The 16,033-nt window shown below is 51.9% G+C and overlaps 1 protein-coding gene across 2 annotated transcripts in view; it reads right to left on the reverse strand.

Moving 5' to 3' along the window:
- LOC115476041 (T-cell immunoglobulin and mucin domain-containing protein 4-like) overlaps nucleotides 1-15,676 on the reverse strand; it is a 42,344-nt gene extending 26,668 nt beyond the window's left edge. For both annotated transcript variants that reach the window (XM_030212162.1, XM_030212161.1), the window contains exon 1: nucleotides 15,569-15,676. In XM_030212162.1, the coding sequence (XP_030068022.1) occupies nucleotides 15,569-15,617 (49 nt within the window). In that variant the 5' untranslated portion in view covers nucleotides 15,618-15,676. The remainder of the gene's footprint in view (nucleotides 1-15,568) is intronic.
- Nucleotides 15,677-16,033: the final 357 nt, after the last annotated feature.

Consider the following 16,033-nt stretch of genomic DNA (forward strand, 5'->3'; position numbering starts at 1 on the left):
CCCCCCCCCCCCCCCCCCCCCGTCCACCTCGGCGCCCCCCCAAAATTGCAGAGGTGGCTATAGCCGGGGGGGGGGGGGGGGCAATGCATTACTCTCTCCAGGAAAAAAAATTAAATGATCCCAAGTTCCAATCTAATTCATGTTTAATGTGGGATAAAATGCCATAAATAAGTAAATAAATATAAACTTTTAATGTTGAGCACCTGATTCTCAAAGTGAACATATTCCAAACACTATAATGAAAATAAAATGATTTTTTTTCTACCTTTGTTGTCTGGTTACTGTTTTTCTGATCATGCTGGCCCAGTATCCGATTCTGCTGCTATCTGTCCTCTTAACTCCATTTCCAGGGCTTCCTTTCCATTTATTTCTTTCCTCCTTTCTTCTTCATTTCTGGTCCTCAGCTTCTGCCTATTTTCTTCATCCATGTGCAGTTTTTCTCCTCTCTTCCTTTTCCCTCATCTCATCTCCTTCCTCACTCTTCTCTCCCCTCCATCCATGTCCAGCATTTCTTCTCTCTCCCCTCCTCTCCCCTGCCCTGCATGCACCCATACCCAGCGATCCTCCTCTGCCCTGCCCTGCATGCACCCAGATGTCCAGCAGTGACCATTCTCTCCCCTGCATGCACCCATGTCCAGCAGTGACCCTCCTTTCCCTTGCCCTGCATGCACCTATGTCCAGCAGTGTACCCTCCTCTCCCCTGCCCTGCATGCACCCATGTCCAGCAGTGACCCTCCACTCCCCTGCCCTGCATGCACCCATACCCAGCGACCCTCCTCTGCCCTGCATGCACCCAGATGTCCAGCAGTGACCCTCCTCTGCCCTGCATGCACCGATGTCCAGCAGTGACCCTCCTTTCCCCTGCCCTGCATGCACCTATGTCCAGCAGTGTACCCTCCTCTCCCCTGCCCTGCATGCACCCATGTCCAGCAGTGTACCCTCCTCTCCCCTGCCCTGCATGCACCCATACCCAGTGACCCTCCTCTGCCCTGCCCTGCATGCACCCAGGTGTCCAGCAGTGACCCTCCTCTCCCCTGCATGCACCCATGTCCAGCAGTGACCCTCCTTTCCCCTGCCCTGCATGCACCTATGTCCTGCAGTGTACCCTCCTCTCCCCTGCCCTGCATGCACCCATGTCCAGCAGTGACCCTCCACTCCCCTGCCCTGCATGCACCCAGATGTCCAGCAGTGACCCTCCTCTGCCCTGCATGCACCCATGTCCAGCAGTGTACCCTCCTCTCCCCTGCCCTGCATGCACCCATGTCCAGCAGTGACCCTCCACTCCCCTGCCCTGCATGCACCCATACCCAGCGACCCTCCTCTGCCCTGCATGCACCCATGTCCAGCAGTGACCCTCCTTTCCCCTGCCCTGCATGCACCCATACCCAGGGACCCTCCTCTGCCCTGCCCTGGATGCACTCAGATGTCCAGCAGTGACCCTCCTCTCCCCTGCATGCACCCATGTCCAGCAGTGACCCTCCTTTCCCCTGCCCTGTATGCACCTATGTCCAGCAGTGTACCCTCCTCTCCCCTGCCCTGCATGCACCCATGTCCAGCAGTGACCCTCCACTCCCCTGCCCTGCATGCACCCATACCCAGCGACCCTCCTCTGCCCTGCATGCACCCAGATGTCCAGCAGTGACCCTCCTCTGCCCTGCATGCACCGATGTCCAGCACTGACCCTCCTTTCCTCTGCCCTGCATGCACCCATGTCCAGCAGTGTACCCTCCTCTCCCCTGCCCTGCATGCATCCATACCCAGTGACCCTCCTCTGCCCTGCCCTGCATGCACCCAGATATCCAGCAGTGACCCTCCTCTCCCCTGCATGCACCCATGTCCAGCAGTGACCCTCCTTTCCCCTGCCCTGCATGCCCCTATGTCCAGCAGTGTACCCTCCTCTCCCCTGCCCTGCATGCACCCATGTCCAGCAGTGACCCTCCACTCCCCTGCCCTGCATGCACCCATACCCAGCGACCCTCCTCTGCCCTGCATGCACCCAGATGTCCAGCAGTGACCCTCCTCTCCCCTGCATGCACCCATGTCCAGCAGTGACCCTCCTTTCCCCTGCCCTGCATGCACCCATGTCCAGCAGTGTACCCTCCTCTCCCCTGCCCTGCATGCACCCATACCCAGTGACCCTCCTCTGCCCTGCCCTGCATGCACCCATGTCCAGCAGTGACCCTCCTTTCCCCTGCCCTGTATGCACCTATGTCCAGCACTGACCCTCCTTTCCTCTGCCCTGCATGTACCCATGTCCAGCAGTGACCCTCCTTTCCCCTGCCCTGCATGCACCCATGTCCAGCAGTGTACCCTCCTCTCCCCTGCCCTGCATGCACCCATGTCCAGCAGTGACCCTCCACTCCCCTGCCCTGCATGCACCCATACCCAGCGACCCTCCTCTGCCCTGCATGCACCGATGTCCAGCACTGACCCTCCTTTCCTCTGCCCTGCATGCACCCATGTCCAGCAGTGACCCTCCTTTCCCCTGCCCTGCATGCACCCATACCCAGTGACCCTCCTCTGCCCTGCCCTGGATGCACTCAGATGTCCAGCAGTGACCCTCCTCTCCCCTGCATGCACCCATGTCCAGCAGTGTACCCTCCTCTCCCCTGCCCTGCATGCACCCATGTCCAGCAGTGTACCCTCCTCTCCCCTGCCCTGCATGCACCCATACCCAGGGACCACCTCCATCCACCCATGCCCAGCAGCGACTCCCTTTTCCCCCCCTGCCACCCCCTTCCGAGTTGTTTCATGAATTCTTCTCCTCCCTCCCACCCTCCCTCCCGATCCGATCCCTCACCGCCCGCTTGTTTTTTGAATTCTTCGGGGCAGGCAGTCTTGCCTGCCCGCTTCCAGCGCCGACTGTCCTCCCTTGCTGACTCGCGCTTCAAAATGGCTGCCGAGACTTCAGCTGAAGTCTCGCGAGGCCGCCTCTGGAAGTCTCGGCGGCCATTTTTAAAGGACGAATCGGCAAGGGAGGACAGTCAGTGCTGGAAGCGGGCAGGCAAGACTGCCTGCCCCGAAGAATTCAAAAAACAAGCGGGCGGTGAGGCGGATCCGGAGAGAGGGAGGAGGGAGGGAGGAGAGCCAGAGCCGGCTCGCTATTTTCAACAACCGGCTCGCAAGCCGGAAGAAAATTTAACAACCGGCTCTTGCGAGCCGGCTCCAGCACACCACTGGCTACTGGCCAGTCAGTGCTGGGAAAAATAGTAAACAACCTACAAGAGCTCACTACACGGATACCGTAAAAACACAGAAAAAAAGAGAGCAGAGAAAGGCCATATGGTTTGGCCGGCTTCCTAAAGGAAAAGTCCATAGACCATTATTAAATTGGACTTGGGGAAAATCCACTATTTCTGGGATAAGCAGCATAAAATGTTTTGTACTTTTGGGGGATCTTGCCAGGTATTTGTGACCTGGATTGGCCACTGTTGGAAACAGGATTCTGGGCTTGATGGACCTTTGGCCTGTCCCAGTATGGCTACTCCAGTGTACTTATGTTCACTATCTGATTACCCTGGCACTATCAGATATAGATAGATAGGTAAGAGAGTAAGAGGAGTTACAGAATAAGGTGACTAATTTAAAGAAAGTTGCACGTAAGTTCAGAGAGATGATTAAATATTATCTCAGCTAGGGTACGAGTGGATAAACATGCCTTCCTGCAGTATTTATTATTGGAAAAGACAAACTGTTGCCATGAAGTCCTGATTCCTTCCTTCCTCTGCTATACTGGTCTCAATTTTAGCCTCCATCTAACTATTTTGTTCTCATGAACTTGACTCTGCTTGTAGTGTTTCAGGTGCTAATTAAGCTCAGGCTCTTCTGGCCTAACGACCAGTGATACGTTTTATGGTTTGCAATTGCTATAGTGGACTTCTACTTTTTACAAAACTAAAGCATTTAAGTATCTGGTAGCAAATGAAACAGGAAAGAAGGGTGAATATCTTTCCATTGTAGCTGAAGATGAGCTATATTGAGGTACAGTGGAGATCATCCCTACGGTGAGGATAAGCTACGATTTAGTTATACATTTTCCCTCCTTTTGGATCATTCAGAGTTTTTTTAATTTGACAGAAACTCTAGGGTTTTTTTTAAGTTTCAAGTTTATTCTATCTTTGATATACCATCAAATCAGTAGTCTTTTTAAGCAGTGTACAAAATTTAAGAATTGAAAACAGATAGGAAAGAGATAGTAAGGTAATAAAAGTAATACAGTGCTTTGATGGTGACCCACTCAGACTCACCCAGACATCCCCAAAAAATTACTTATTAAAAGCATCATTAATCGCAAAAGTTCTCAGCTTCTTTTTAAAAGCATCTAAGGAACGTTCCTTATGGATAGATTGTGGCAAACTATTCCACAAAGTAGGGCCTGTAAGACATGTAGTGTCCCGTCCCGGGCTCTTACCTGGCGGCCCGCAGGAGGGAGCGGTAACCAGGGGCGCCCACGGGATCCGGGACGGCGGGATGAGGCCGCCGACAGGGCCGGCGCTGCCGCTGGCTGCTCCGAGGCTGGCGATCCGAGGGAGCAAGCGCCGGCCTCGGAGAAGGAGATCCGCCGGCCAAGATGGCGGCCCCGGCGTCGTCGTCCTCCTCGTTGGAGCAGGACCAGCGAGGCAGCTCCGCTCACTTGCGCCGGATTGGCGCACCAACGGGGAGACTCCGCCCGCCAGACAGGGGCACCAATCCGGGCCCCCTCTGCCTGCCTGGGCGAAGAGGATTGGCTCCAGCTGTTACCAGAGGAAGGACGGGCGGGGGATTTAAACCCCGAGACGGAAGGGATCCAGCGCTTCCGTTTTGTTTGTCAGAAGCCGACACAGGGGTTGCGTCCTGCTAGCCCCCTTCAGAGACTGTGTCGTCCGCTAGCCGTCCTTGCTAGCCTACTCCAGAGACAGTGCTCCTCTTCAGCTAGCCGTCCTGCTAGCCCCCTTCAGAGACTGTGTCGTCCGCTAGCCGTCCTTGCTAGCCTACTCCAGAGACAGTGCTCCCCTTCAGCTAGCCGTCCTGCTAGCCCCCTTCAGAGACTGTGTCGTCCGCTAGCCGTCCTTGCTAGCCTACTCCAGAGACAGTGCTCCTCTTCAGCTAGCCGTCCTGCTAGCCCCCTTCAGAGACTGTGTCTTCCGCTAGCCGTCCTTGCTAGCCATTTCCAGAGACAGTGCTCCTCTTCAGCTAGCCGTCCTGCTAGCCCCCTTCAGAGACTGTGTCGTCCGCTAGCCGTCCTTGCTAGCCTACTCCAGAGACAGTGCTCCTCTTCAGCTAGCCGTCCTGCTAGCCCCCTTCCGAGACTGTGTCTTCCGCTAGCCGTCCTTGCTAGCCTACTCCAGAGACAGTGCTCCTCTTCAGCTAGCCGTCCTGCTAGCCCCCTTCAGAGACTGTGTCTTCCGCTAGCCGTCCTTGCTAGCCAATTCCAGAGACAGTGCTCCTCTTCAGCTAGCCGTCCTGCTAGCCCCTTCAGAGACTGTGTTTTCAGCTAGCCATCCGTCTAGCCATCTCCAGAGCCTGAATCTCCTCTCGGAGTCCTAGCCGCCTCTGCTAGTCCTCCCTTAAAGACTGCGTGCTTACTGTCAGCCAGGTCAGCCGTCACCCCGCGGTTCCAGCAGTCCTGCTGGCCGCCTGCAGCTGAGGGCTCAACCCTCGGTGAACGGCGGTCGCCGCGGGTGAAGATTCGGGGTGCTCGGCTGCCCTCTGGGGCCTTGTGGGGCCTCGGGGAACTTGAGGGCTCACCAACCAAGAAACAACAGGGACACGACAGGAAACGGAAGCCATGAGCTCGCCAACGCAACCTGATCTACGGGACCTGGCCAAGGTACTCCTAGCAGCAGCAGGAGCAGCTTAACGCCCTGTCTGGGGCGCTTCAGAACGTATGCTCGCAACTTTCCACGCTTCAGGTACAGAACCAGGCCGCTGCGGTCCAGGGGGCCGCAGCGGCTCCCCGTGTGGGAGGGTTCCGCATGGGACCTCGGTTCCCTGAACCAGCTCGATATGATGGGACCCCCGGAGGCTGTCGGGGGTTCCTCAACCAGTGTAACCTGGCCTTCCGGATGCAACCGGAGGCATTTGCTTCGGACCAAAGTAAGGTGGGCTACATTATGGGCCTCTGCGAAGGGAAGGCCCAGGCCTGGGTGGCCCCCCTAAACGAACAGCAAGACCCCATCTTGGATGATTATAGTGAATTTCAGCGCCAGTTCCGGATGGTGTTCGACCTTCCTGGGAGACCCTCCTCCGTTGCGTCGGAACTGCTGCGGATTCATCAGGGAGAAGGGACGGTGGCCGATTACGCCATCCGGTTTCGGACCTTAGCCACGGAGCTGCGTTGGAATCCGGAGTCCTTGATGGCCATCTTTATGGAAGGCTTACAAGAACGGATCAAGAACGAATTGGCTGGACGGGAGGTCCCAGGACAATTGGATGCCCTCATCTCGCTCTGTATACGAGTAGACACCCGGTTCCAGGAGCGAGCCAGAGCCCGGGCGGAGCGGCAGAAGTGGGCGCGAGGGACGTCCCGGATGGGCAAAGGGCCATCCCCTCGCCAGGGGAACCGGGACTCCACGGAGCCCGGGGAAGAGCCGATGGTGATGGGCCGTCAACGGCTGGCTCCCTCCGACAGACAGAAACGCCTGTCGAACGGACTGTGCCTCTATTGTGGTGAGGCTGGTCATTTCATCCGGACTTGTCCCGTCCGGCCGGGAAATGCTTCCCCCAAGGCACCCTGAGGGGAGGGTTCTTGGGGCACTCCGCTCCCCTACCGGACTCCTTGATAACCCTGCCAGTAATGTTACGGTGGCAAGAGGCCACGATCCAGACCCGGGCCCTGGTGGACTCGGGGTCCGGGGGCAACTTTATCGGACTCGAACTGCTGCAGCAAATGGGCTGGCCTACGCTCCCGCGGCGGCCGGCGCTGCGAATAACCTCCATCCAGGGAACTACCCTTCCCCAGCCGGTCACGGAGATCACCCCCGTGTTGGGATTACAGGTGGGGGAGGATCACCGGGAGGAGGTCCAATTCCTAGTGCTATCCCGGACCATCCACCCAGTGGTCCTGGGGCTGCCGTGGCTACGGTGCCACAACCCTATTATCGACTGGCCCGGGGGAAGGATTCAAGCTTGGGGTAGTCCCTGTCAGCAGACCTGTTGTAAGGGCCGGGCTGGCAGCTGCCCTGCCTTAAATACGCTGCCCGGTGAGGGACGGGTAGAGCTGGGCTCGCTGCCTATGGATTATAGAGACTTTGCTGATGTGTTTAATCCCAAGGAAGCGGAGGTGCTACCGCCTCATCGGTCTTTTGACTGTGCCATTAATCTGAAGGCGGAAACCGTGCCCCCTCGGGGCCGACTGTACACTCTGTCCCGAGGAGAGTCCAAGGTAATGCAAGAATACATCCGGGAGAACCTGCGGAGAGGGTTCATCCGGCCCTCTACGTCTCCAGCGGGGGCGGGATTCTTTTTTGTTACCAAGAAGGATGGGTCCCTGAGGCCCTGTATTGACTATCGGGGATTAAATGCCATCACCGTGAAAGATCGTTTTCCTCTCCCGCTCATTCCCGAGCTCTTTGACAGGTTGCAAGGAGCGCAGATATTCACTAAATTGGATTTGCAGGGGGCCTACAACTTGGTTCGAATCCGGTCAGGGGACGAATGGAAAACGGCTTTTAACACCCACGAGGGACATTTTGAATATCGGGTGATGCCGTTCGGCCTATGTAATGCCCCTGCGGTGTTTCAACGTCTTATTAACTACGTGCTAGAGGATTTGCTGAACTCCACGGTGATTGTATACCTGGATGACATTCTGGTTTACTCTAAGGACCCCGCGGAGCATACGGGCCACGTCCGCGCTGTGCTGTACCGGTTAAGACAAGCCCGTCTATTCGCTAAACTCAGTAAATGCGCTTTCCATCAGCGGTCATTACCCTTTTTAGGACATATTCTGCTACCCGGGGGCCTACAGATGGAGCCAGACAAACTCCGGGCAATTCGAGAGTGGCCACAACCGTTGGGATTGAAGGCACTGCAACGGTTCCTGGGGTTCGCAAATTACTATCGCCAGTTTATCCCTCAGTATTCCCAACTGACAGCGCCACTGACGGCGCTCAGCCAAAAGAACGCGAAGGTCCGGGATTGGCCGCCAGAGGCGCAAGCGGCTTTTCGTCAGGTAAAGGAGGCCTTCGAGTCAGCGTCCATCCTGCTGGCCCCCGATCCCGAGAAACCATTTATTGTAGAAGTGGACGCGTCCGCCTTGGGGGCCGGGGCGGTCCTCTCTCAAGTCAACCCCGGAGGCCGGCGTCAACCGTGCTCATTCTTCTCACGAAAATTCTCCCCAGCAGAACGGAATTATACGGTAGGGGATAGAGAACTCTTGGCCCTGAAATTAGCCCTACAGGAATGGAGGCACCTGCTGGAGGGAGCGGAGCACCGATTTACGGTAATCACTGATCACAAGAACCTCCTATACCTCCAAGAGGCTCAGCGGTTAAACCCCCGACAGGCCCGATGGTCGTTATTCTTTGCCAGGTTTCACTTTCAGTTAGTATTCCGGGCGGCGTCTCAGAATACCCCAGCGGACTCGCTCTCCCGAGCATTTGAAGCTCCTGAAGAGACCAAGAAGGTCCATCCTATGTTAAATCCCGCATGTCTCAGTGCGGCTACAGGGGAAGTTGCGCCGACTAAGGAGTTCGTGTCGGCCGCCGACCGAAAAAGAATAATGCAATGGGGGCACTCATCTAGATGGGCCGGGCACTTCGGGTATCAAAAAACCCTCCGGTTCATCGCGAGACAGTACCAATGGCCGCAAATGAGGCGGGATGTTCTCCAATTTGTTACCTCGTGCCCTGTATGTGCACGGACCAAGCCATTAACAGGGCCCCCCGTGGGGGACCTGCAACCACTGCCCGTACCGACCATTCCCTGGACGGAGTTATCCATGGATTTCATCACCGACCTACCCCGCTCCCAGGGCCATACTGTGATTTGGGTTGTGGTAGACCGTTTCTCTAAAATGGCTCATTTTGTTCCATTATCGAGCCTTCCTTCGGCGACCTCTCTAGCCCAGGCTTTCATTCAACACATTTTTCGGCTACATGGGCTGCCCAGTCGGATCGTCAGTGACCGGGGACCCCAATTTACCTCACGCTTCTGGAGAGCCTTGTGCACGGCTTTGGGAGTAGAGACTCATTTTTCATCCGCCTACCATCCCCAAACCAACGGCATGGTCGAGAGAATTAACCAAACATTGAAAGGATTCTTGCGGGCATTTGTCAACCAACGACAAGATAACTGGGCCTCTCTGCTTCCATGGGCCGAGTTTGCTTATAACCAGAGTGACCATTCATCCTCAGGACACTCCCCGTTCTTCTTGGTATACGGACGACATCCTCGGCTTCCAGGGCCGTTCCCTTCGACAGCGGTAACCCCTGTGGGGGACCAAACCCTGGCGGATCTGCAGAAGGTCTGGGGGATGGCTAGGGAGCAACTACAGAAGACCGTTGCCCAAGATAAGGTCTTTGCCGATCGCCACCGGCGACCCGCCCCAGTGCTCCAGCCGGGGCAGAAGGTATGGTTAAGCACTAAGTACCTGAGGCTCCGGGTGCCCTCCCGGAAACTGGGACCTCGGTATGCTGGACCTTTTGCTATCCAAGAACGAATTGGACCAGTCACGTACCGGTTGCGGTTACCAAGGACCCTGCGAGTGCACAACGCCTTTCATATCTCCCTATTGAAGAGATTTCGGGGGTCCAAGTGGCACCCTCACCCATCCGAAGAGGAAGCTCTCGAGGTTACTCCTGATCCGGAGTATGAAGTAGAAGAGGTCCTCGACTCTAAAAGGCGGCGGGGAAGGCTGTATTATTTGTTATCATGGAAATATTTCGGTCCCGAAGACAACTCCTGGGAACCCGCTGCTAATGTACATGCTCCAGAGTTGGTTAAAGCCTTCCACGCCCGATATCCGTCCAAACCCGGGCCCCGGGAGAAGGGGGCATCCGGGGAGGATACTGTCCTGTCCCGGGCTCTTACCTGGCGGCCCGCAGGAGGGAGCGGTAACCAGGGGCGCCCACGGGATCCGGGACGGCGGGATGAGGCTGCCGACAGGGCCGGCGCTGCCGCTGGCTGCTCCGAGGCCGGCGATCCGAGGGAGCAAGCGCCGGCCTCGGAGAAGGAGATCCGCCGGCCAAGATGGCGGCGCCGGCGTCGTCGTCCTCCTCGTTGGAGCAGGACCAGCGAGGCAATTTGACATCTAAATCTGACTTTGGACATTTTGCGGAAAACGTCCAAAATCTAATAGTGAACATGCCCATTTTCAAACCAGAAAACACCTATCTTTTTATTTTGAAAATGGCCATTCACTAGATGTTTTTGTGCTTAGTGTGTGTATCATTTTGGACCATCTTTGAAAAATATCAAAGGGGAAAATGCACAAAACAAGCCATTGGGATATATGGGGATGGCAGCTTTCTTAGTAGACAGGTCACACAGACTTCCCAGCAGAGCAGTGGGGCATCCTATGGGGGAGGGAGCACTGCAGTGGGCTTCACATAAAAAGTCCCAGGTACACATCTCATGGTTACCCCTTATATTGCATGGCGAGCCCTCCAAAACCCACCAAAAACCTATTGTACCCAAATGTACTCCACTACAATAGCCCTTATGCCTGCAGGTGTCACCTTTAGGTAGGTACAATAGGTTTTTGGTGGGTTTTAGAGGGCTCACATTTTCCATCACATGTGTAACAGTTAGAGTGGGATATGGACCTGGGTTTCCTTCTTTACTGTCCACTGCATCGACCACTAGGCTACTCAAGGGACCTGCTTCCTGTTTTAATAGGACTGGCCATAACATTTGAATCTGTCAAAGAGGCTAGTATGTACTGTTTCTTTCACATCTTTGGGGGTGGGATGGCATGAGTGACCACTAGGGAAATGAGGGGACAGAGGCGGAGCCAGGTTGACGGTGCAGGGGGAGCGAAAGTGGCGTGAAAGCGGACTTCCGCAGGCGCACATTTTCAATGTAACACGAAGAGAAAAAAATAGGCGCCGGCAGAACTCCATTTGGGGGAGCAGCCGCTCCTCTGGTGCCCATCTAGCTATGCTACTGAAGGGGGGGGGTTATGCCTTAATCTTTCCAGTGGTCATTTGGTTATTTAGGGCAGCTTTTGGTCACATAGTTGTGATTGAAACTGATATAACCAAAAAGTCTTAATTTTAGCTTTAGACATTTTCATTTTGTTCCATTATTGCAGAAAAATGTCTATCATTTGATGCCGTTCATGTCCTGCCCAAAACTCACACCCAACACGCCCCTTAAAATTTGGATGAACTATGGAGCAAAATGTCTAATATCAGGCTGTCAAAAATTGCAAATTGGATGTTTTGGAGAGAAAAATGTTGTTCTACCATCCTATTACTTTTTTTTGTGGACATTTTTCTCTTTTGAAAATGAGCCTCTAAATATCCTAGAACGAATTGTATCAAGTCCTATAATTTGATTAGTAGGAACAACTAAATGGTTACTTACAGGCTTATTTTCGAAAGAGAAGGTCGCCCATCTTCTGACACAAATCGGAAGATGGGCGTCCTTCAGGATCGCCCAAATCAACATAATCGAAAGCCAATTTTGGGCGTCCTCAACTACTTTCTGTTGAGGGGACGACCAAAGTTCATGGGGGCGTGTCAGAAGCATAGTGAAGGCGGGACTGGGGCGTGCTTAATACATGGGCGTCCCTGGTGGATAGCTCCCTTACTTTGGGTGCTGAGCCCCCCAAAACCCACTCCCCACAACTGTACAACACTACCATAGCTCTAAGGGGTGAAGGGGGACACCTACATGTGGGTACAGTGGGTTTCTGGTGGGTTTTGAAGGGCTCACATTTACCACCACAAGTGTAACAGGTGGGGGGGGGGGGGCCTGGGTCCGCCTGCCTGAAGTGCACTGCACCCACTAAAACTGCTCCAGGGACTTGCATACTGCTACTACTACTACTACTTATCATTTCTATAGCGCTACTGGACATATGCAGTGCTGTACACTTGAACATGAAGAGACAGTCCCTGCTCAACAGAGCTTACAATCTAATTAGGACAGACAAACAGGACAAATAAGAGATAAGGGAATATTAAGGTGAGGGTGATAAAATAAGGGTTCTGAACAAGTGAATAAGGGTTAGGAGTTAAAAGCAGCATCAAAAAGGTGGGCTTTTAGCTTAGATTTGAAGACGGCCAGAGATGGAGCTTGACGTACCGGCTCAGGAAGTCTATTCCAGGCATATGGTGCAGCAAGATAAAAGGAACAGAGTCTGGAGTTAGCAGTGGAGGAGAAGGGTGCAGATAAGAGAGATTTACCCAGTGAACCGAGTTCCCGGGGAGGAATGTAGGGAGAGATAAGAGTGGAGAGGTACTGAGGAGCTGCAGAGTGAATGCACTTATAGGTCAATAAGAGGAATTTGAACTGTATGCAGAAACAGATAGGAAGCCAGTGAAGTGACTTGAGGAGAGGGCTAATATGAGCATAACGACCCTGACGGAATATTAGTCGTGCAGCAGAATTTTGAAAAGATTGAAGAGGAGAGAGATGGCTAAGTGGGAGACCTGTGAGAAGCAAGTTGCAATAGTCTAAGCGAGAGGTGATAAGAGCGTGGATGAGGGTTTTGGTAGTGTGATGGAGCTGGGTATGACATTTGAGGCTGGCATAGAGGCTGGCAAAAAAATGTTGTAAAGTTTTTTTTTAGGGTGGGAGGGGGTTGGTAACCACTGGGGGAATAAGAGGAGGTCATCCCCGATTCCATGCGGTGGTCAGCTGGTCAGTTGGGGTACCTTTTTGAGGCTTGGCTGTGAATAAAAAGGGACCAAGTGAAACCGGCGAAACGCTCGTCATCGCCGGTTTTATTTTTTCCACTATCAGACGAAGCCGGCCATCTCTTAAACACGCCCATTCCTGCCTTCGGTACACTGCCGGCACGCCACCTTGAACTTTCGCTGGCTCTGTGATGGGAAACCGGCGAGGGTGTCAAAAAATCGGCTTTCGATTATACCAATTTGGCCGGTTTCAGGAGATCGCCAGCCATCTCCCAATTTGTGTCGGAAGATGGCCGGCGATCACTTTCGAAAATGAGCTGGCTGGTCATTTAGGGCACCTCTTTGTGCCTTATTCATTATGAAAACAGATCTAGCTCAAAACATCTTAGTTTTAGACCTGGATGGTTTTGTTTTGTTCTATTATGGCTGAAAAACATCCAAGTCTTAGGAATGCCCAGATCCCATTCTTAATACACCCTTGACATGCCCCCTTGGGATTTGAACACACTTCTGATGGGCTGCATAGAAAAACGTCTAAAAATTGGTTTTGAATATACCAATTTGGACATTTTTGTGAGAAAAGCATCCAAATGCAGATTTATACCACTTTTTGAACGTTTTTCTCTTTTGAAAATGAGCCCCATTGTAACAAAGTAAGTGATGGCATATAAAGACCAGAACAGTCCATCCAGTCTGCCCAACAGTCACATTCATTATCAATTTATGATTAAATCAACATTAAACATGATATTGTGTGCAAAACTTTTCAGAATGCCCCTGACACATCCATGGCCACTCTCCCTTTTTGAGTTACGTGCTAGTAGAGTTAGGCGCCTTATAGAATAGCGCACAGCCAGATGCATGTTTAAATTTTAGTGAGAACATCAATAATTAGTTGTTATCACCCAAGTATTGGTAGTTAAGGGCTCGTTATTTTAATTTGCGCACGCATGTTTGGCGCATGCAAATCTGGATGCCATATATAGAATCTGGGGGAAAGCCTTATCAGCCTACACAACACTTCATTCCTCCTACCTCAAAAGATTTGTAGTCTGACTACCAAGGACTCACAGAAAGCGAAGACAGAATATGCCACGCATGTTGTCTATAGATCTGAACTGAAAGACTTATTTCACCCAATTCTCAGTAGAATCAGTGATCTGCTCACTAGTGCACATTCGGTTCATTAGTGCACCATAAAAAATGAGTGCACACTAAGGGGTGGCGTCGGTGCATGGGTTTGCCACAAGCCGAGACCTCCTTTTACCACCTCCGGTAAACAGGACTTTTTAATGGAAATGGCACTGCAGCCATTTCCAGGGGGACCCCTTACCACCTCCTATTTAGGAGGCGATAAAGGCATCCACTCTAATCCGGCGGTAACCAGGTAGTGCGCGACGCTGCCCAATTACTGCCAGGTTAGTGCCCTGGTGCTAAAAAATTAAAAATAATTTTTGGCGCTCCCACAGTTGCCCAGCAGTAGGGCCAAATCGCCATGCACCAAGCTTGCGGTAGCCCTACTGCAGCTTGGTAAAAGGGCTCCTAAATCAATTTAAGTTGCTCTAAGCAAGGATTAACACATGCTAATCGATTAGTGCATTTTAAAGCATTATAGCATGTACTATTAACCCCTATTAAAAGGCATGCATGAAAAAAAAACCACTCAGAAATTGTGGGAAAAACCCCCAAAACTACCTACATTTTTTCCCCACTATATACATCCCTACAAAATACTTGAGGGGCTCAGAGACACATAATCCAGACACAGCTCTAAAGGCATCACTGGATACAATTTGAGAAGACGCACAGAGCACATCACCAGCTTAGGTTTGCAATATGGGTCTATAGGGTACCTTTCTAATCGTCCACAGTATTATTAGTTGCAAACAAAGAGCGAAGGGAAAGGGACTTAATATACTGCCTTTCTGTGGTTTTTCCAACTATTTTCAAAGTGGTTTACATTATATACAGGTACTTTATACCTGGGACAATGGAGGGTTAAGTGACTTACCCAGACTCACAAGTAGCTGCAGTGGGAATTGAACCCAGCTCCCCAAGATCAAAGTCTGCTGCATTAACCACTAGGCTACTCCTCCACAAGAGGAGTTAAAAAAAAAAACATCAATAATATGTACTTTTTCTTGGTTTTCATTCTTAAAACGTAATGAAAATACAACTGTCTTTCTTTACAACACCCCAACTTTGTAGAATAAGAAATAGAAAGAGTCTTGTATATATTTTTTGTTGGGATCTTCACATCCTGTGTAGCAATGTGTGACATTTTTCTTTGGGATTACTTGCTGGAAGAGAGAACACTACTGAAATAGCAATGTTTAGAAAGGAATTGCGTCTTCCATTTGACATTTCTATTTCTGTCTTGATCCCCTAATCTGACTGGCTAGGTGTGTCCCAATAACTGACTTGAGAAACCCTAGTTAACACATTAATACAGGGTTTCAGGTTCTCAGACGGGGAGATGCAATGACATGCCACCTCTACCACACCCAAAATTATTTTTTCAGCAGTTAAAATGATCCATTGTTTTCATAAAAAGCTTGCCAACATCACATAACTCAAATTTATAATACCAAATAATACCACCAATATTGATCAGCAAGACACAGGATTAAGTTGCCCCAGGGATGCCAGTGGGCCAGCAAGCAAGAGGTAGATATATCATTTATAATTTCAGAACCAAAGAAGGTTAGAAATTAAACATCAGCGTTGGTTATACACATCATAGCATGAAGGTGCCCCTTCCCCCCATAAACCTAATCCCTTACCTATGCAAAGCAGGGTGAAACTCCAGAGCAGCAATGCAGAATGAGACATGTTTGGTGATAGGGAAAGGCAGGAATGACCCCCAGTAGCAGGGGAGCTCACAAATTTTATGTGGTTCTGACTTAGACCTGCTGTGTACAAGGCAGCAAGACACTCCTCCTTTCACTCCACCCTTCCACTGCAGCATACAATGCATAGTGGAACTGAAACTAAGACCATTAACTGACCCATTATCAATGTTTATTAACCCTAATCCAAATCAGATCAGTCTGTTGCAAATTGCAATGCCTGCTAAGATGTTGAGGAACATCTCTCTCAAAACCCTGAATTAAATCATTATGATGGCAGTTCTATAAAATGGTTCCTCATTTTAGGTGCCACAAAGGGTCACACTTAGCACCAATTCTGTAACATAACGTGGAGGGGCATAATCAAACGCGAACGCCAATCTCCATGGGCGTCTATGT

Source organism: Microcaecilia unicolor, chromosome 8 (genome assembly GCF_901765095.1).
Source record: "Microcaecilia unicolor chromosome 8, aMicUni1.1, whole genome shotgun sequence".
NCBI lineage: Eukaryota > Metazoa > Chordata > Amphibia > Gymnophiona > Siphonopidae > Microcaecilia > Microcaecilia unicolor.